This window comes from Protopterus annectens, chromosome 4.part1 (genome assembly GCF_019279795.1).
Source record: "Protopterus annectens isolate FY-2018-M chromosome 4.part1, PAN1.0, whole genome shotgun sequence".
In the NCBI taxonomy this organism is placed as follows: Eukaryota; Metazoa; Chordata; order Ceratodontiformes; family Protopteridae; genus Protopterus; species Protopterus annectens.
The window spans coordinates 716,620,299-716,641,597 of record NC_056734.1 but is presented as its reverse complement, the minus strand read 5'-3'; the positions used below and the strand labels follow the sequence as shown (position 1 = coordinate 716,641,597).

Below are 21,299 nucleotides of genomic sequence, written 5' to 3'. Positions count from 1 at the left end.
TCTTTAGACTTCTTCAAAAAACCCAACCTTCACTTCTGTAAACAATTAAATTGGTTTGTTCTACCCCAGTAATACACATATACTCAGCTACTTGTAACCTATTATGTATATGTATATATATATATATATATATATATATATATATACACACAACATTCTCAGTAACTTTTATCCTTAAAAGGGGAATAAGTGTATAGGTAAGTGATTTTAGAAGGGAGAAAGTTAATGTAAACCTCTTTGCCCAAATGATAAACAAAAAAAATCTGTAAAGTCCAAAAATCTGCAGAACATGCCATGTACTGTAACTGCATGGCTAGATCCTGAAGCTCAATCCTACCAACTATGAGATCAATATCCAACCTACACAATTTTAAATTTACACTAAAAGAATTTCTAGCAGACTCCTGGCTTTGGTCCTGCAGTACATCTGACTACCCACTTTATAATTTCAACAGAAATTCAAACTCCTCCACTTTACATAATATAGAGACCTACATGTATTCTATTCTTAATTATAATGTAAATTGTTTCACTCTTCACAATAAACTTTCTCCCCTTGAGCATTGTGTGCTCATACACTTATAGCTTGTTCCCTTAAGTACTTTATCCTGTCTGTTAACCCCTTCCTTACTTCCTCAAGTATTACTTCCTTTAATAAAACCTCCCTACCAATCAGCGTAGCATTGCACAAACTAACAGCTTTAAAAAAGAACTAAAACACTTTCTCAATAAAACTTGGATATGCCCCTGCCAGAAATCTACTTAATCCCAATTTCAAACATTTGTCTCTTCCACTTTTAAGCTGTAAGTCTCTTCCTCTGCCCTACATAGAAAAAAAAAACATTCAACTATACTATCAGTATGAATGTAGCATGCCTATTGTTACTTGTATAATATTATATATCATTGTTTTCTATCTCATACTTTTGCATATAAATATTATTTTACGTATTTTTTTCTTTTTATACTTTTTTCCATACTTATACAAAACTGTGCAATCTCTTTATGTATGCATACTGTGATGTTGTCTTTGTTTTGCTTTATTTGAGAATCCTATTTCTGTAAAACTGTTATTTATTATTCTTGTGCATTCTCTCTATATGTTTACTGCAAAACTGTTCTTTGTTTTTGCTACTTTTTGTGAAACTTATTACTGTAAAACTGTAATTATTTGTACTGGAGCTTTTTTCCTCTGGTTTCCACTGAAAATTGGCCTGCGCCCAGCTGGACCAACCCGGTTAACAAATGTGAAATAAATAAATAAATAACTGGCTGTAGTCATCCTTTCTTCTCTAGCTACCCTCCTTTCTTCCTGTTCAATTTACTTGTAGTAGTATCTCCATGCCCTAATACCTTTATCATCTGTCTCTGTCTTGCCTAATTTATCTTTATTTTTTCCTCCCCTATCTCATCCCTCTGCTTCAACCTTCTTATTCAAAATACACCCAAAAAATATCTTGCTTCTCTTGTCTTGCATGTCATTATTGGCATTCAGTCTTTAATTTCTCATTCCGACTATATATATTATTTATAACTTTAAAATTAATCATATTACTTATTCCTGTCAATGCTGATATTAATGCTGATATGATGTATTACGCCTGTTGATGTTGCTGATTTTGTTTGTGTTTATATTCCATCACTAGAACTTTTCAGTGCCCACACTTCCAGAAGAGGCTGCTGATATTGTGGCTATTTCAGGGAATGTGGTAGGCAGAAGCAGAGAAGCAGCAGGCCTGACACTGAGCCAAAATATTATAAACACACCAAAAAGTTTATTATAAAAAACTTTTAAAACACATTTAAATATACAGAAATAAAACATTCACTTATTAAACATTTTTAAGTTCTAATAAGGATTATAGAGCATAAATCTGATATGAGAAGGAATATTATAACAAATGCACTAAGTAAGCATATTCAAGATAAGGGAGAGCAGCATACTTTTAAATTTAGGATATTGGATATAGTACGAACAGGTTTAAGAAAAGGGGATATGAATAATTTATTAGAACTTAAAGAGTTTGAATGGATAGTTAGAGTGCAGGCAGACTGTTTTCCTGGTTTGAATAATGCCATTAGTTTAAAGCCAATTTTGATTAAAAGACGTAGAAAGAAGTTGTTATAAAATGTAAATATAATATCTTGCTTCTCTTGTCTTGCATGTCATTACTGTCATTCAGTCTTTAATTTCTCATTCCGACTATATATATTATTTATAACTTTAAAATTAATCATATCACTTATTCCTGTCAATGCTGATATTAATGCTGATATAATGTATTATGCCTGTTGATGTTGCTGATTTTGTTTGTGTTTATATTCCATCACTAGAACTTTTCAGTGCCCACACTTTATAATAAACTTTTGATATTGTGGCTATTTCAGGGAATGTGGTAGGTAGAAGCAGAGAAGCAGCAGGCCTGACACTGAGCCAAAATATACTAGATTTCCATTTGGAAGGGGGTTCAAAGGGGCTCATAAACAGAAAAGAGTAGAGAAAGGCACAACCTTCAGATCACTCTTTTCATGACAGAAGGAAGTAGTTAATGATGCTCCTGACTCTCAAGAGCAGGGGGAGTATATTCTGAGACAGGGCATTATTGTACAATGTGATGAGTGAGACAGTTGTTTCACAGCAGTCATCTTGTACCCAGATTCAGAAAATTTGAGCAGCAGATAGTGACAAGATCTAGTCAGAGTCTGTCAAAATAGAGGCTATCCAAAGCATGGCAGCATAGAAGTGAGTTACAATAATTTAAATTCAGAAAGTCTTTTAAGTCAAGCAATGGATATTGTAACTAAAACGACTCACCCTATACTCAATCTGTGTTTCTTGAAGATGTCTCAAGAGTGTTTACTTTGCTAGACATGGTGTGGAAATGTGAAAATGTGTATAACATTTTTTGTTGTTTAACAGATTCATAGGTTCATAGGTTCATACTAGGCTATCTGACCTAGGGCATTTATAAGCCTAGCCAGAATGTGTTTGGCTTTTCACCCCTTTTTGGGGTTAGTATGCTGTGCCTCTGTCAACAGTGACACAGAAGTGATACCCGGGTAAACCCCCGATCTCTCCATCCACTCATCAAGATTCCTCTTGATGAATCTGTCCCTCCAGCATGTCTTATTTATTTCAGTGCTGAGGTTCAAGTCTTTCAGCGCCGTAGGCTCGATGGGGATTTTCTTTTCTGAGGTGCAGCATGTCGGGTTGGACATGGCTTTATCACGTCAGGCACAGATCGCTTCTGAACAGGCGTATGCCACTGAGCTGAGCTGGTTTTTTCTTTCGGGCAGCATATGCATCTGTTTGAGCCCTTTTGTCCTCTTGGTGAGGTGACTTTTGGGGTCTTTCCAGTTGCTGCAGGTGTGTAAGGTACAAGGTACATCCCAAAAATTGTACAGCCCTAATCAATTATGGGCCTGATGAGGGATGAGTAAAGACCTCCCTGATGATCCCTGATCTAGATGTGAATCCCTTCATGATTAGATGGGCTATATAAAATGTTTTTCTAACCACTTTGGCCACGTGGTTATCAAATGAGAGATTGTTATCAACTTGGGGTCCCCAGGTCTAATTACTTCTTCTGTACTTAATGGATTATACCACCTATGTGTGTAATTGAGGGCTTTTTTTTACCAAAGGGTATGACTGTACTTTTTTTGGCATTTTTGAGCCATGGCTCTGGCACCAGTTGTCTGTTTCTGTTTCGCCCTTTTGATTTTGGAGGGCTTGTGTCGGAGCTGAGAGTCGACAGCAGTTTTGCAGTCATCTCGCGAACTTGGTCAGCAGCCTCCAGTCCTTCCTGTCCTGTACCTCCTATACCATAGAAATATATAGAGGTCCAGGAGGACTGAGCCACTGAGCCTGGACACCAAGTCAGATATGCAGCAGTGCCGTAAAATGAGAGAAGATAAATAAAATCCAGTTATTTTCTTACATGCAGCAAATGTAATAACCTGTCAAGATGTACAGAACATGTTTTTTTTCTGTTAAAATGATGCAAAGCTTTGTAAAGTAAAACTATTTAATACATATACTGGCAAAATCTGTTTATTGTGTAACATTATATTAACTTATTTGATGTTGGTAGTTCATAGTTAACTAGACAGATTTGTTTTGAGGGGGAGGTAAGTTTGATTTAAAATCTGTTCATCACAGGAGGTGAACTTGTCTGCCTTATGTAAAAGGGGTGTCTAATATAGTAACTGAATCTTCTCCAGTGTTCTCTCATTACAATACACCCCTCTGGAACGTCTTCAAGTTACCAGGACTGCTCTTTCTAAGTTCAGAATTGTGTTCAGTCAGTGAGCTCGAGTTTATGCTTTCTTTGGAACAGCTCTGTGATTTTTTTTTTTTAAATTTTGCAAAGATCACAGCTATGAAGACAGGTCACTAACCTACTTTATAATCAATAATGATCTTATATCTATAGACTTTGCCTCGAATTTTTCTAATGCCAAATGTTCAAACATTTTTATTTTACATTTCTTTCTGCAAATACATGTGTTTGTGTGTATATTTGCTGTTTAAACTGTGTTGGCCAATTTCTTTAAGTAAGAATTTTCACTAATGCATTTTAAAGACTTGTGGATGGTTGATTATTAATATTTATGATGGAAATAGCACAAACTGGGTGAATTATAACTGTTGACATACACCTTTAGAAAACAGTGATTTGTAACTGTCATAAGCTAAAAGCATGAATAGCTCATTTTAACTGTACAGTAATTGTGACTTTGGTGTTCCAGTTTGGTCTGATTGATGGGAGTATATTATCAATGCCACAGGGGTAGTGGCACTGAAAAGATATTATTAGCTTTCCTGGAAATCATTGTTTGTGTCTGTAAATTCAACAGTTTAGCCAAGATATAATTTTTCTTTCTAAAATAGTACTGTAAGACATCAAGCTAAAAAAGATGTTAGTTGAATCTCTGGGAAGCCAGTGGTTATAACACTTATCTCAACTGTATAGTTATAGTGTGGAACCTATTGAGGTGTGGCTGGTGCTGCTCATAGCCCTAGGTAGCCATGTGCATTTGGTATATGCTTTTAAGGCCAATTTCCTCATGATTATTATTACTATATGAGACAGCAGTGTAGGCAAAAATATATATATAGTTCTGTCTGTCCCTGACACAGTAATTGGTGGCAATGATATGGACTTGAAGCTCATACTCTCAGATATTAGTTGAAGGCAGCAATGCAGATTTAAAGCCTGTACCCTCACATGAAGAATCAATTAGAGGTCTGTGATTAAGGTGATCGATCCTGCCATTTTACTTGTCCATGTATTGACATTAAAGAGCCAGATGTGTCTCTGACTACCAATCCTTCTTACTTTTATCTGAAGAATGCCACTTGTAACATACAAATGATTCTACATGTGGATCTGACTATGGTTAGTCACACACTTGTGTTGTTTCTTCTTGACTACTGTGGTGTTCTGTACCAAGCAGTTTTGGTGATAGTCCTTACTTGCCAACATTGAGTACAGAATTCGGCATCAATGCATTGGGTTAGATTAGCTATTCTAGGCAGTATAACCGGTGATGTTATGTTGTCGGTGATGTTATGTTGTCCATATCTCACCTTCGTTCTTGCTGTTTGGGTTCAACTCAGCCGTATACTATAGCTCGAGAGCTTTTACTGGCTCGAGGCTAGCCCCTATCCCAGCATGCCTAGTGGTACCCAGATCTCGTTTGCCGCTTGCAGTGTCGAGATTGCAGATACTGGCTCAGGCTAAGTGTTTTTCCTATTTGTTATATTTTTGAAGAAAAATTTCTTGCTTATCTTATCTAACTTGTTAATAGTAGTTGTCATTCGTATTTCTACCTTTCCCTATCCCATCTGAGTGACTTGCGTTTGTTGTGGACTAACCGTTTTTCTCTCTGGCCCTTTCCCCTCTTCTAAACCTGCTTAACTTAGAGGGTTCTTCTCTTTAAGTTAGAGGCTGTCTTTAGGTGGTAAGTTCGCCATTTAGAGGCTCTCCCCCTTCTCTTCTTTCTTTTTTTTTGTTTGTAGTGTGTTTTGTTTAGCTTTAGATAGTGCTGTTTGAGATTATGTTGAAAGATACTGCCAAGGAATCAAAAGCTTCAGGTTTCAAAAAGTGCGATTCGTGCTGTCAAAAGATGTCCCTTATGTTCACCTGCAGGATTTGTGTTCTATATGCCATGCATTTAGTTAACACGTCCTGCAGAAAAGAAAGAAGAAATTAATCTTAAGAGGGTTATTAAAGGGCCCCTATCATGCTGCTATGGAGGAGACTCAGCCAGCAAAAAAAATGGAAAACCCAAGCCTTCATCCTATTCAGCTCTGAGTTTGGATCCATCTAAAGAGAAAGGCAAGTTACAAGCTAAGTCAGACCCAACTGTTGGTTCCGACAATACACTCTCACCTACAGCTCCATCTGTTGTTTCAGAGCCAGTAAAGTCTCACAAGTGATCCAGGTCTCCTGCCTTGGAACCAGTGTGGTCTGCTCCACAGTCTCCTTTATTACAATCTGTGGCAGGCAGTCACCGGTCTTCAACCCATTTCTCTCGGTCAATCCAGGAATCTCTCGGATGATGATGTGGAGAGGGTGGTGAAGAGGCTTCTTAGGACACCAGCATTAGCTAAAATACTTTTGGGCCCATCCCAGACAGAAATGGTGCCGACAGCCCAACCAACACCTGTCTTGATTCCTCCTCTAACTCCTCTGAGTTCAGAGCTGGAGTGTATGGAAGTAGTAGTGGTGGAACTGTCAGTTCCAGTAACCTCCTCCGGACTTTCTGTTCTGACTACCACTCCAATCCCCTCGATACCCCCTTCTATTGAGGGATCTGGGAACCGACGCTCCTTCATCAGCTCCGAGGGAGGGAGCGGCATCAGACCCTTGTCCAACCCTACTCTCCTTCTCGGAGCTTCGGTGTAGGTCAGCTTAGCTCGTACACTGGCCTTGGAGCCATCGCCCTTGGTTTGAAGGAAGTCTCCGGCTTCTTCGGAGCTGGAGACTCTTTTGGGTTGGGACCACTATGCCTTCAAGGTGGTGAGGAGCATGCTCTCTGCTGAGACAGCTCCACTCTCGGCTCCATTGGCTCCTTTGCCTTCGGTGCCGGTGTCTGCCTCCAAACCTCCCCTCTGCCCCAAGCATAGGGAACCCATGCTCCAGGCCCTTGCAGTGCTCCTGAAGGGAGGCCCAACTGTCTGACTGTGGAGACAGTTGGGGGAGATTATCCTTGTACCCAGAAGCCTGGCAGACAATCACAGAAGATACATGGGTACTATCGATAATATCTGGAGGTTACAATACCCCCTTCTCCCAACTTCCCCTGTCAAAAAGACAGCACTCTATTCCAGATGTTCCACCCAGTCTTCTGGATCAAGCAAATGTAGATGTTCAAAGGTTGCTAAGAAAAAGAGTCATCCAGGAAGTCCCCGCAGACCAAATCAGATCCGGAACTTACTCAAGGTTCTTTTAAGTTCCAAAGAAAGCAGGGGACTGAAGACCCATATTGGATCTCAGCAGGCTGATAAAATCAGTCAAGAAAACAAAGTTCTGGATGGTAACACTGCAGTCCATTCTTCCCTTTATGTGATCGGACAATTGGATGTGCTCTATCGATCTCCAGGATGTGTACTACCACATAAAAATGGACAAACGGTTAAGGAGATATCTATGCTTCTGGCTGGGAGCCCATCACTATCAGTTCAGAGTGCTGCCCTTTGGTCTCACCACAGCCCCCAGAGTGTTCACCACATGCATGGCAGTAGCTACGGCTCACCTGAGGTGTCTAGGATTCTGGGTGTTTCCATATCTAGACGGCTGGCTCATTACTGCCACCATCGAGCATCAACTAATCAAGGCAAGGGAATCCACAATTCACTCTTGTTCTCATCTAGGGATCACCATAAACTAAGAAAAGTCTGCCTTGTTGCCTTGTCAATATATTATATTTATATGGGCAGATTTAAACACAAGGGCCATGATAGCAAAGCTGCCTCAAGAAAGAGTATTAATGATCCATCGCCAAGTTGCAATGCTATTGACACAAAAGAGAATTCAGGCAAGATTTGTCCTCAAGGTCCTGGGTTCTATGGCAGCGGCAATCACTCTGCTCCTATGGTTTACTTCCACATGAGAATTCTACAGTGGCTCATATTTGCACAATGGTCATTTCAGGATTTACCCCTGTCACATCAGATTCTGATCACAGAATCCTGCAAAAAGGATCTGGAGTGGTGGCTTCACTCTGCTATGGTAACAATAAGCAGGCTGTTTCTACCCCCCCAACCTGTAGCCACAGTGACCACAGACGCTTCCCAGATAGGGGAGGGCATTATTTAGGACAGACTGTTCAAGGAACTTGGCAGGAACATGAGTACCACTTGCACATCAATGTCCTGGAGATGAGAGCAGTGCTTCTGGTGTTGCAAGCACTTCAGGACACTCTACCTACAGGGACTATAGCAATTCAGATGGACAATATGTTGGTAGTATGGTACATCAACAAGCAGGGTGGAACCAGATCTTACCCCTTGTGTTGAGAGGCTCTACGAGTTTGGCAATGGGCGATGTCTTCCCAACACTTTCTGGTTGCAATGCACATCCTGGGGAAATCCAACTTGATAGCGGACAAGCTCAGCCAGGCTATCCTGATGCCTCACGAGTGATCCATGAAGCAGGAAGTTGTGGACTTGATGTTTCACAAATGGGGCCAGCCATGCTGTGATCTGTTTGCCATGCCCCTCAACAATAAGTGCAGCAGCTACTTTGCCCTGGTCCCACCACTGGGACAGTCACCCAGGGATGCACTTGTTCACGATTGGCCCCCGGGGTTCCTTTATGCCTTTCCACCATTTCCCCTGATCCCCAAGGTTCTTCAGAAAGCACAGTCATTAGATTGCAAGTTAATCCTCATTGCCCCTTACTGGCCTCGTCAGATATGGTTCCCATTCCTTTGGCCTCATCTGCAGAGACAGCCTTGGATCCGGGACCTAGTGCCAGATCTTTTGGTGCATCAGTCAGAGGTTCTCCATCCTTCCATTTAAACTCTCAAGCTCACAGCTTGGTTTTTCCACTTCCTGTCTTAGCCAGGCTTCCTGATGTTTCTCGGGCAGTTCAACCCATTTTGATTTCCTCCCATAAGCCCACTACTTAGGAAACTTTATGTGAGTAAATGAAAGAGGTTCTCTTGTTGGGCAGGCAAAACTCAGGTTGATCCCTCTACTGCTCCCATTTCAAATTCTCAAATTTCTTGCTGAAACCTTTGAGTGAGGAGCAGCTGCAGCTACTATCCAGGTTTAGTTAGCTGCCATTTCTAATTTCCATATGGGAGAAATGGGGTCCAATATCATGTCCCATAGGCCATGCAAGGTATTCCTAAGAGGTACTATCCTCTTGAGCTCCAATAAGAGAACCTCTCCCCCCCGGGATCTAAATTTAGTTTTTAGATGCTCTGATTCTTCCCCCTTTGAACCACCTGCTTCTTGTCCACTCAAATTTCTGACTTGGAAGACCCTTTTCTTAGTTTGAATTACCTCAGCTAGAAGGGTTTCAGAATTACAGGCCTTATCTATTTGTCCCCTGTACTTGATTTTCCATAAAGATCGGGTTTCTCTCAAAACCAACCCCTCTTTCTTACCCAAGGTATGTTCTGACTACAATTTGAATCAATTCATAGAGTTTCCTGTTTTCTTCCCCAATCATGGCAGCAAGGCAGAGTATAATCGTCATCAATCGGACATTCATAGACAGTTACTTTTCTGTTTACACAAGACCAAGGACTTTAGAAAATCTGACAAATTGTTCATATCCTTTGCGGACAATAAAAAAGGTTGTGCAGTCTCAAAGGTGACTTTATCTAAGTGGCTTTCAGACACTATAAAACATGTCTACGATTTGCGTAAACAAAAATTTCCAGTGAAAATTAAAGGACACTCAACAAGGGCCTTGGCTACCTCTTTTGCTTTTCAAGCCAGACTGCCTTTGGATTCGATCTATGCGGCAGCTACATGGGCTAATCCTCATACCCATATCACTCATTACAAAGTAGATGTGGCCTCCTGGAACAGGGCATCCTTTGATTCCACGGTCCTGAAGATTTTTTTCAAGTGAGCCACCCAAGAATCAGGTGCTGGGGACGCCGTCCCTAACAGCAAGAATGAAGGTGAGATATGGACAACATAACATAAAGAAGTTATGTACTCACCATAACGTTCCATGTTTGTTGTCCTTGATCTCACCTTCCTTCTTGCATCCTACCCTCCTTCCCCCTTCCTGGAGGATCGAGAGGAATCCCTTGTTTTTATTGGTTATACTGGCTGGGTTTCCTTTTTTTTACTATACCTTTGGTTAGTCCTAGTCTCCCCTTCTTACTCTTGCGGATGGGTTACACCTTTTTATGTAGGTGTCATCTGATATGTAAAATAGAGTATATCTCTTTTCTATTTGTATGGTCTAGTACTGAGTTATCACAAACTAGATCTAGGTAACTACCACTAGGCATGCTGAGATAGGGGCTAGCCTCAAGCCAGTAAAAGCTCTAGAGCTATAGTATACGGCCGAATCGAAGCTTAGGGTCAGCTCCGAACCCAAACAGCAAGAAGGAAGGCGAGAGCAAGGACAACAAACATGGAACATTATGGTGAGTACATAACTTCTTTTTGCTGTAGCTGTGCAGGCTGCTATTTGATTATGTCCATGAAAGATATTAAGACAGTCATTGTGCTGTGACCTGGTCTGAAGCCATGTTGTGTAGGTGACAGAATTTGATGGAACATTTTAAAAATTATATTTAAGGGGACATTGCCCCAGTTCTGTAGAATCAAACCAAGTTTTATCATTTAGGTCAACAACTATAAGGCTGCTTTTAGAAGTCCCCTTAAATATAATTTTAAAATGTTCACTTTATACCCTAGAAGTCACGTTGATGTTTCTTTTATTGGCAATTTTAATATTTTTAACATGCTGTTTTTTTAAGATGTACTGCATGTTGCTGCATTATATTATTACATTATTGTTTAAACTCTCCAAAAATGAACACCATGAAATAAATCAAAATTAAATGAAATAGCCTTATTCTAAACGTTTTCCCATCAGTGCAAGAAACCTGAATTTAACACATGAACTTAATTCAACAGACACTGTGGCACTGGTATTTATATGATTTCATTTTTATGCCTGTTTTCTATGGGATCACTTTTATGGCACAATAAATTTGGTCATACATAAAACTTGATAAAGGGAGCAACCTCTACCTGATTAAGTCTGAAGTTTAAATTGTCCTTATGATATGGGTGAGGAGTTCTGAAGAAAGACATTTATTCAGGTCAGCACATCCAATGCTTAAACCTTTGCTGTTGATGTGATACTCTGCCTAATAATAGGTACAGTAGAACCCAGAAAAGAACCAGTGTAACCTTTCACATAGTGATAAAGCCTTTACTGCTTTTGTGGAAGTTAGTCTGATAATGGATGCATTACAATCCAGGTTTTAAGTGTTACAGACAGATGTTAGAATCTGCCTTATAATGGATACAGTAGAATACAGAAAGAAAGTGTACTGTTAAAATATGCTAAAACCTTACTGCTGATGTGTGGATCCAATAATGGATACAACAAAAGCTAGGGGGAAAATTGATGTAAACAGCTATTTTAGCTTATCTATACTTATCTGGTTGTGTATTTATTTATTCTTCTTGTTTCTATTCCAGAGAGCTGCAGTTAGTTTCTCATCAGAACAGAATAGAGCAGTTGCGGGACAGCTTCAAAATGAAGATGCAAGATATTAATAACTGGAGGGCAAAGGTAAAGAAAATGTCCATTACATTCTGATCAGGGTTCTAAATTATTAAAAATTTAATTCTCTTTTCAGGAGTTGAAATTCCATGAATTATATTAGTGATAGCTAAGTGTAATTTTTAGCTATTACTGTGATTCTGTTTAAAAATTATTAGTGTATCTGTATACAAGGAAAGTTAAATAAATTCTACTACAGAACATTAAATCAAGCAATCTGACAGTTTTGCAACTAATCAGTATAAGAAGAAATATAAGTTATGGTGACAGAGTGTTCTGGTCTAAAATGACAAATTCTATGAAATCCCGTTTTTTTCTAGTAGTCAGCCCACATTCTGGATTTGTGGTATTTTCCCGTGAAACTGGAAAACATTTTCCTGACTCTGTTAACAGCTAAAGATAACCAAAGCAAAAAAATCTGTCCCTTTTTCTTGGTTTATTTTATAAGCTGCAGATTATATAAATCAACCACCTTATCTTCCTCCTATCATCACGCATGCACCCCCCCACCACACACACACACATTCTCTCTCTCTCTCTCTCTGTCAGACACTAACATGGCATTTCTCCAATAGAAGATCCAGCCCTCTGATGTGTGTTGATGATAGGACGCATAACAAAACATATGTGGAATACATTTTAAAAGCTGCCAAAATGTGTAATGCTCAGAAATATTAATTCTGATAATTGAAATTAACAATATACTATTTAAAGTGTAAAAGCTTATAGGATGATCTAAACCTTCTGTTTAAAGAAGAAAAAATGGAAAAACAAATATCTATGTTGGTTCTAATCCTACTAGGCAATGAAATAGTAAATGACAACCCTGAAAAGGTAAAGACATACCCCAGGATTCACGAAGCCTCCGTGTAAGAGTTATAACTCTTACACGGAGGCTGCAGTTAAACTGAGTGATGTCAGCATGCTCTGCATATTCATGAGAGCATGCTGAATCACACCCAAGTCGAACACGGCCGTGTAAGACAGTAGGGGGCGTGTCCGTAGGCTGATCCCTGCAAGCGGACATGCCCCCAGAAGTGTAAAAGTGTCCAAAGTACACACCCACAACAGAGTCCACGCAAATGTGAATAAACACAACACAACACATGCCCCTACAGACTATTAAACATAAAAGAAATATAAATGTACATGTCATTTTTTTTTAAACTGTAAAGATGTTTAACCGTGAGTGCGCTCGTTTGCGCGGGTGTGCCCGTAGCGCAGCTACAGTTAGCAGTCAGTGGGAAAGCATATAAGAACTACACATGCAAAATAAGCCAGGAAGCAATAGCGAAGCGGTAGAGATGCTGGCTGCAAAGCAAGCATTCATGGTTCGAGCCCCCACAACACAATTTTTTTTTTCTCAAAATAAGCAGGAAACAAGTCCCTGACACATATATGTACAAATAAAACCAGAATATATGTAAAATGCAATGTAATAGCCTATTTATATTGAATAAATGTGAGCTAAGAAATGAATATAAACTGCCAGATATGCCCATAGCTGAGCTACATTTCAACAGAGTGAGGTTATGTGCCCGTAGATAAGCATAGGTTTAACTGGTGCAAAATGAGTGCCTGTAGCTGAGCAGCGGTTTACCACGCTAAATATATGTGCCCCTAATTGGCGAAGCCGCATATGCGCGCCAATAGCCAAATGAGTGTTAAACCGGGCGTTCCCGTTTGCGAGCTGCGCACGCGCAAGCGAGCTAACCGACGGGCAACGGTGAGCAAGCCGTATCCAAAATGCCTTTACACAGACACACCCTCAACATGTCTAGACAGTCCTGAAAATAAAAAGCAGTGGCCAGGTTCGAACCCAGGATACTATACACCAAAGTCAAGGTACAGAACCACTAAGCCATGACAGCAGTACATAGAAATGCAATATCAGCTCATATATAGGAATGAATACAAACCACAGCATGACAATGCAGGTTTACTGAAGTTGATACAATTCCAAACTGGCCAATCACAGATATGTGCGGGAAAACGGACTATATAAGCCCCATAGGCGGAATACACAGCATAAACGATTGTAGAAGAGACCTGCAGTTAGAATGTCAGGTGTAGGTGAGGGTAGTTCCGAGCGCAGAGGTGGGGTGTTGAGGAGTCCAGGTACATGGCCTGGCTCCTAGTCCATAACCATGAGGCCCAACTCATGCAGGGCCAGGTCCTTTGGGGAGCGTACAAGGCTGAGGCGTGGGACCAGTTGGCTCATGAACTCACCAGTGCCACAGGAATTCCTAGGACAGGTGAGCAGGTCCGTCACCACCATGCGGACCTGAAGAGACGTAAGCAGGACCAACTAACCGTTGGATCCAGGAGGCCCGGCAATCACCCAACGCCCCACCACTGAGTAAGTATAAATGAATTATGTTTGTAGAAAGTTAAACTACCTGAAATCATGGAGATGTGTATTCCAATATTACTTCATTTATATTACAGCTGCAGGTGTCCGTTCTGCGAACCGCAGAGCCTATGCTGATAGGCTGGTGCGGTTGCGCCACCAGGCAGGTCAGTAATCCACAACTAGTAACTGTAAAGATGTATAAATGTATGACAGTTAGCATAAGAGTGCAGTGTAGCCAGGAAGGAATTAAATCTGCAACTCACAGAGTGTGAAAGTTTATGCAAGTATTGCCTGATTACAACAGTTCCCAGCCTGTAAGATGAAACTAATCATGAGACTGTCCAACACATATTTGTAAATAAAACTGCCCTGCCTGTAAGAAAATAGTACACAAACAGCAGCAGCAGGTAGAGTATAGCTGCAGAAGAGGATGAATCCACCTGTGTGAGATGAATACATGTGGAAATTCTGAAACATGACAGAAGTGAGAGTGCTGGAAATAACTGCAATAATTCTGTTAAAACATGTCAATAAAGCCTAGAAGTACCAGTCTGAATAGTAAAATGAAAGCAAGTGAGAGAGTGTGAGAAAGTGTCAGGAATACAGCACTACAGTAGTAATAACCCCTGAATAAAGTATACTGCAGTCAGGACATAATTAAATGCATGTGAGACCCAAAACCAAACAGAAACATCTGTTCAAAGTGTTGCTGCATGTGGAATGTGTACACCAAAATCTGGATATGCTGCTCCCAGTCTGAAATATGCAGATAGGATGACTGTCTGATATCCCAAACATCCACACCTGTCTACAGTTATAGAAAGAACAGTTAACAGGAGATGTATCTGCACAAATTTCGATATGACTTGTGTATGAACAGCAATAAAATGTAGACTTATGTTGCAGTAACAGTCCCATCTGCAAGGTTAAGTAGTTAACATATAGGACACTGTAGTCAGAACAGTAGTGTGTATATAACTGTAGCTATTATAAATGTACAGCATATGTGGTTGTATTTGAAGGTGTTAATAATATGTCTGATTTACCCCACCCTCTAACCATCTATAACCCATTCCACGGAAAATGGTATGTGCAATCACAATTACCACCCCTGGACATCTGTCCTGTTGGGTCATATATATTTGCATGTCTGTTGATGCATCCGCCCCATTCATACATCCACACCTGATGGCCTGTTGCCATCAACCAACCCTGCATGTTGTTGGACTGTGTATTACTGTTGAAATTATGCATGTGCTATGCACGCTGTTCAATGGTGTGAATAACTGGGTGTGGTTAATGGGAATACTAATGCATGCTGTTAAAACTAACTGTGAATGGTTTTTATATGTCACTAACCCAAACTGTAATGACATAATGCAAAACATAGAACGACAGGGAAGGCGGGTTCCGGCGGACCCACCTCTCCCACCTCAGCTGGCGAGTGCACCTGGCACTAGTGCCGAGTCCGGACCCTCCTCCAGTGGCCCTGTGCCACCTGCGGGTGGAAGCGCTGCAGGGGACGGGCTCGCCCCTCTGCAAGTGTGGCCGGAGGAGATCCACCACTCACCCTCCGTAGCGTCCGGACTGTGGTGCGTAGGGAGATCCGGGACTCTGTCCTCGAGCCCCTACGCCAGCTCGAGGCATGGGTGGCGCAACTAACGGGCTTGCCCGTTGCCCTGCCTACACAGCCCCCAGCACCGCCCCATCCTGGGCAGTGAAGGAACAGTGGCAGCTGCCTATGGGTGGGGATATCAGTTCCACTGTTGCCATCTGTGGGCTCATGGGCTCTGGACATCCCAACCTCCGTCCCGCCATTTGTGTAACCCCCACACGTGTCATACACCGCCTCTGTATGCCTTGTTTGTCTTGTCTGTTAACCTACCCAACCTACCTCCCCAGCTGTACCGACTACCTTCACCTGACATACCACTCTCACCTGAAAAAAAAAAAAAAAAGGGCACTCTGTACCCACAAAAATTACGCCCATACATAGCTGCCCATTCTGCACACATGTCTACTGGACATGGAACCCATCAATTCCAATTGGCTGTACAACAGGTATTATTGTTGTCCTGACACCTCTCTCAGGGGTGGAAGGTTTCAAATGTCACACCAAATTACATACATATGCACAGCTGTTGCTGCTGAAGAAATGGGCAGCTATGGGCCTTACCTACATCCCTCCTGCACATCCCAAGCTTGTTTCCCTACTGTCTTACCCTCTTTGTGACCCCTTTTCACCACTTTCCTGTCTCCCCGCTTTCTTTTCTTTCAAAGAAAATAGCTGGTGTGCAAGAGTAAGCACGCTTAAGTGGTTGTAAGCGGGTGTGCTTTGTGTCGGAGCTAACCGCCAGTGCGCATGCGTGAGCTCCGCAAACCAGCGCTAACCCGGTTACAACTGCTTAAAAGTGCCTTAGTCACTTTGATTGACAGGTCCTGTACTCAGTTCAAAAGAAAAATAAAATCCCACTGTGAGTCCCGAACCCGGACCTTGGCAACTATAGTCTGCATGACTTACCACTAAGCCATGACTCTTACATAGAAACACTGTGCTAAAGTAAATATATCATTTAACAGTAGGAATGAATGTCAAGGGAATATAGATGTGTAGTACACAAAGCATGACATTTAGAATCACAAACAAAACTGGTGGATTTCCATAATAGTAGTGTGTGAACAGAAACAGGCATGCTAGTTGGAAGCTAGTAGGTAATAATGTCACCATAGCACCTTGCAAGACACACACATACTCACAGCAGGATAAGCACTGCCCATACCCCACAACCCCTTACAGGAACACATCCGGACCAAGTAATAAAATATGTGGAGCAAAGGCCCAAAACCAGGGACACATTACAAATGAAGTTACAACAAATGCAGACAGTTCAGAAAGTAACAGGGTCTACACCTTGTGGGATGTTTGGAAGGGTATGCAGTCTGAACTTGAATGTTTGTCACCATATCCTGACTTGAGGCCAGAATGACCTGCCAGATAAAGGTGTGCATGAGATGATGACCAAATTATGAGGCAGACATGTGGACAGCCTGCAAATATCTGTACACATGACGGGTACAACACCACCATATTTGAATAGTTAAGACCCTAGACATAGCAACAGTGAATGTCTTACAGGGATGCCCCACAGACCACATGTGAAATGTACAAACAGTAGGCAGAAAGGTGTAACACATGCAATGGCAACTATGGGTTCCAGAAAGTATTCACCACTCGCATGGCAGAAAAGGTGTAGTAATACCTATGCTCATGCTAACCCACAGTCACACCTGCAGCATACCAGACATATTAATGGGTTCACCCCACTGATATGTACCATTCCATGAGGCACATAACTGGTGAACCTGAAAGCCTCTGGGGCCTGCTCAGCAGCATACCCACATATGCTAATAGATGTCAAGGCCCACACCATGGCCAGACCACACTGCATGCTGTAACACCCTAGCAGATATAGCAAGCATTCCAGGGTGTGAATGTACATGGGAAATAGGAAAGCTACAGCAGCACACAACAGTCAAGACACCTAGCAGGCACACCAGTACTGACAGTGAAGGGCAACTATCGAAGACATAGCAACAGAGTGCAAGCAAAGGTGAAAGGAAAGCACACACACACACATGCACACATCAACAATAGTAGTAGTTGTTAGTGTACATACACAGTCAGTACAGGAAACTGGAGAAATGAATGGAGGAATGTTAACCCACAACCCACCGAGTAAAATTAGAGATACCAACCTTTACACTCACAGAATGTTGTCCACAGCATAACAGCATGGTCCCTGCCATTAACATCTGAAAGGGCTACGCCTATTCCACACACCCTTTTATAGCACAGTTCTGCAATCACAGTGAGAACTGCAATCAGTACACAACAGGCTGCATGCAATTAGCAAATGCTGGCTAACAATTGGTGCAGAGGCCATCACATGGGCATATGCAGATACCTACAAAAGTATGCTGTATTCCATGTCCACGCATGCAATAATTACATTGCACCTGGAGAGAGACAGAGAGACAGAGAGACAGAGAGACAGAGAGAGAGAGAGAGAGAGAGAGGGAGAAAGGGAGAACCACACCCAGAACTATACTGCAACTAAGCAGACAGACAGCAATCCCCAGCAACAGCTACCTGGAAGCTGCAACAGTGAACCTGAGCAGCAGGACAGAGAGACAGACATTCGCAGACACAGCTGTGACAAACACAGGTACTGTAAAGTAATACTATCAAGGTGTACATACTGTGAACCCTCCATATGTGTTATTGGGCTGTATCCATATGTATATGAAGATGTGTAATGGGCAGGGGATATACAGCACCTATCAGTGAAGGCTGTACATACAGTTGTATGTGTCAGCATCTATCTGCACATATATATGTCGTCTGATTGTAGGTTGTACTGCCATGTACTAATTACATTACAGAGCTATGTATGCTTAGCAGTATGTTAGTGTGTGTATACAGTAAGGTAGACATATATGCTGACATACCTGTCCAACATATGGCTATGTAGTCATGTCAACATATGTATGTGTAGATATCTTATATGTATATGTGTACATATGATATCCATATATGTATACATACATAGAGAGAGAGAGATGTAGGACCACATAGACAGATGCTGATAGAATATTGTAGCGACATATCTATGTAATGCACACATGCAGAGATAGAAATATGTAGATACATATACATAGACAGACTGATCTGACCACCTACAGGTATGATTGTATATGCTGACCTGCAACACAGCCTGCCCCCTGTCGCCCACCCCTCTGTGCCCCCCCCACATCTACAGCAGAATATGTACATCAATATATATATATGTGCAAATGCATACACACATATGTACATGTATATAGAAATAGACATATAGACATATCTTAATACATAGATATATGTATAGAGAGAGAGTGAGAGAGATGTATACAGAGCTGGAGTGAGGCACATGTGTACAGATGTATTGCAACTGGTGCCTGGTGACAAAGGCACGGAGTGAACACCAGTGTCACATCCGGAGTATCATACCACAGTCCAGATCACCTACACAGGTAACCACCATATAAATGAGTGTCCGCCCACCACTGCATGTGTCAGGGTGGTCAGGGTCAGACATGTGTACAATAGTGGCCCCAATGATAGTCACAGTGGCACACTATCCCTGGAACAGCTGCACATGGTATGTGTCCACACACATGGTCAGTCAGGCATGGACATGTAGGTCGGTGTACCCCCCACAGCACGTAATGTATGCCATGGTATGGACCTCACACGACAGCAACAGATATGTAGAAGGACACAGTGACATGTACAACACGGTGACAATGCACCCAAACACAGTACCATTGCACAGTGACTGTCAACACCATAGAGTACACGTATGCCGCCCACGTACAGATTACCACCCCCAGATGCACATATGGAGGTCACACCCATGACAGATGTCCAACAGGCATTGTACCACCGGCCACCATACACAACCTACCTGTCTGCTGTGTGTCGTCTGTGCCACTGCAATTTAGTGCACATGTGTAGGTATGGGTTCAGACTCACAGACAGGACACACCCTGCAACAAACCACACAGTGTTACGATGCGAGACTCCCCATGTGTACATGTCACACATACCCCTGCTGCATGTCACTGAGATAGGTAATATGCCATATGTGTCACCCTGTGTAACTGTGTGACGGCAGCAGGTACCATCACACCACATGTGTCACAATTGTCAGGTTAGCAGAACAGTACGCTGCTGTAGACACGGGGGCATTAGCATATTGCACAGTATTGTATTACAATGTCATGTATTGTGTTGTATTGTATTGGTATGGTGAGGTGCCTCCTGCATGGAGTGGAACCACTGGTGCTGTGCTCCAGTGTACAGGTACATACCCTGTAGTCCAGGTAGTGTAACATAGCACCTCTATATGTGTGTTTAGCACCTGTCAGAGGGTATGTAGCATGCAACTGGGGATACCAGCAGGTCCCGTCCATGTCGTGTAGTCTGCTCACCTGTGGGTGTCTCTCACCTGGATAACTGTGATGACCTTGAGGTTAGGGTCAGCAGGGATACCCATGCCTTAATACAGGGGGTGGGTGGGGTGACACCTGCACTGACCCTGTCCGCCACAATGTGGTCTAGCTGTGGTGTAGGTGAAATATGTGTAGTGTACTACCCATGGGCATAGAGGATGGTTCCTGACCAGGTCGCTAAATAGGTCAGGTAGGCCTCCTGGTCATCTGCAGTATCACGCTTGATGTCCCACTCAACATTGCCCATGTGGTCAGTGTGATGGGAAATAGATCCTTACCAGTGCTGCTCAGACATACCCTCCCTTCAGAGACTGATGCTCTGTCTCGTAGTAGCTTACATCAAGTGTGATACAATCAGTATATGGCTGGGGTTCGACGGACAGGATGCTGTCCCTTTGTGGACAGTGTCCTGGACATATATGGGAATGCATGAGCCATGTGGTCTTGGAGATGTCTGTAGAAAGCAATTGTGTAGGTGTCAGCATTGTGTGATGTCTCTGACACTGGCCCAGTGGGCTGTAAGGATACCATATCAGTGTTACAAAGTGTAACGGCTGTATCTGTAATGTTGTGCACTGTAGCCATCTGTGCTGGTGGTGGAGGTGGGATATGTATATCCAGGGCAAGCAGGGTGTTGTCAGCCCACAGTAGTCGCCCGATGTACGCCATACAGTACCTAGACACAAACACACAGAGTGAGGAGGTGCACCTCACCTAAATTGGTGTTCTGACTGCTGTTGTCCAGTAGTATGTCGACGTAGCCTGGCAGGTACTGTACAACAGTTGCTGGCCGAGCACTGCTACCTGGCCATCTACATGTGTATCCACCAATAGACAGACAGCTGCCACATATGTGTGATATGTGTTATTATGACAGTCAAGTAGCATGTGTATTATGTGTGCCAAGGTCTGCCAACATAGATTGCTGATACCATGTTATCTTTATTCCCAGGTACATGGCCCACCGAGACATGCAACCTACTCCGTGGCTGAGGATGAGGAGATACACCAGAGCCTGGTGCGGACTATGCAACACTCTTTCCCGCACCAGCCAGAATCAGCAGGTGAGGGCTGCACTGTGGCAGGACCTTGTCTGGCGGGTAAATGATATA

At 42.2% G+C, this 21,299-nt stretch overlaps 1 protein-coding gene across 1 annotated transcript in view; it reads left to right on the top strand.

The window, feature by feature from the left end:
• The window catches only part of LOC122801028 (leucine-, glutamate- and lysine-rich protein 1-like), a 496,301-nt gene that overhangs the window by 325,526 nt on the left and 149,476 nt on the right, over window positions 1–21,299 (top strand). The window contains exon 2 of the mRNA XM_044070487.1: window positions 11,696–11,789. Within this exon, the coding sequence (XP_043926422.1) occupies window positions 11,696–11,789 (94 nt within the window). The remainder of the gene's footprint in view (window positions 1–11,695; window positions 11,790–21,299) is intronic.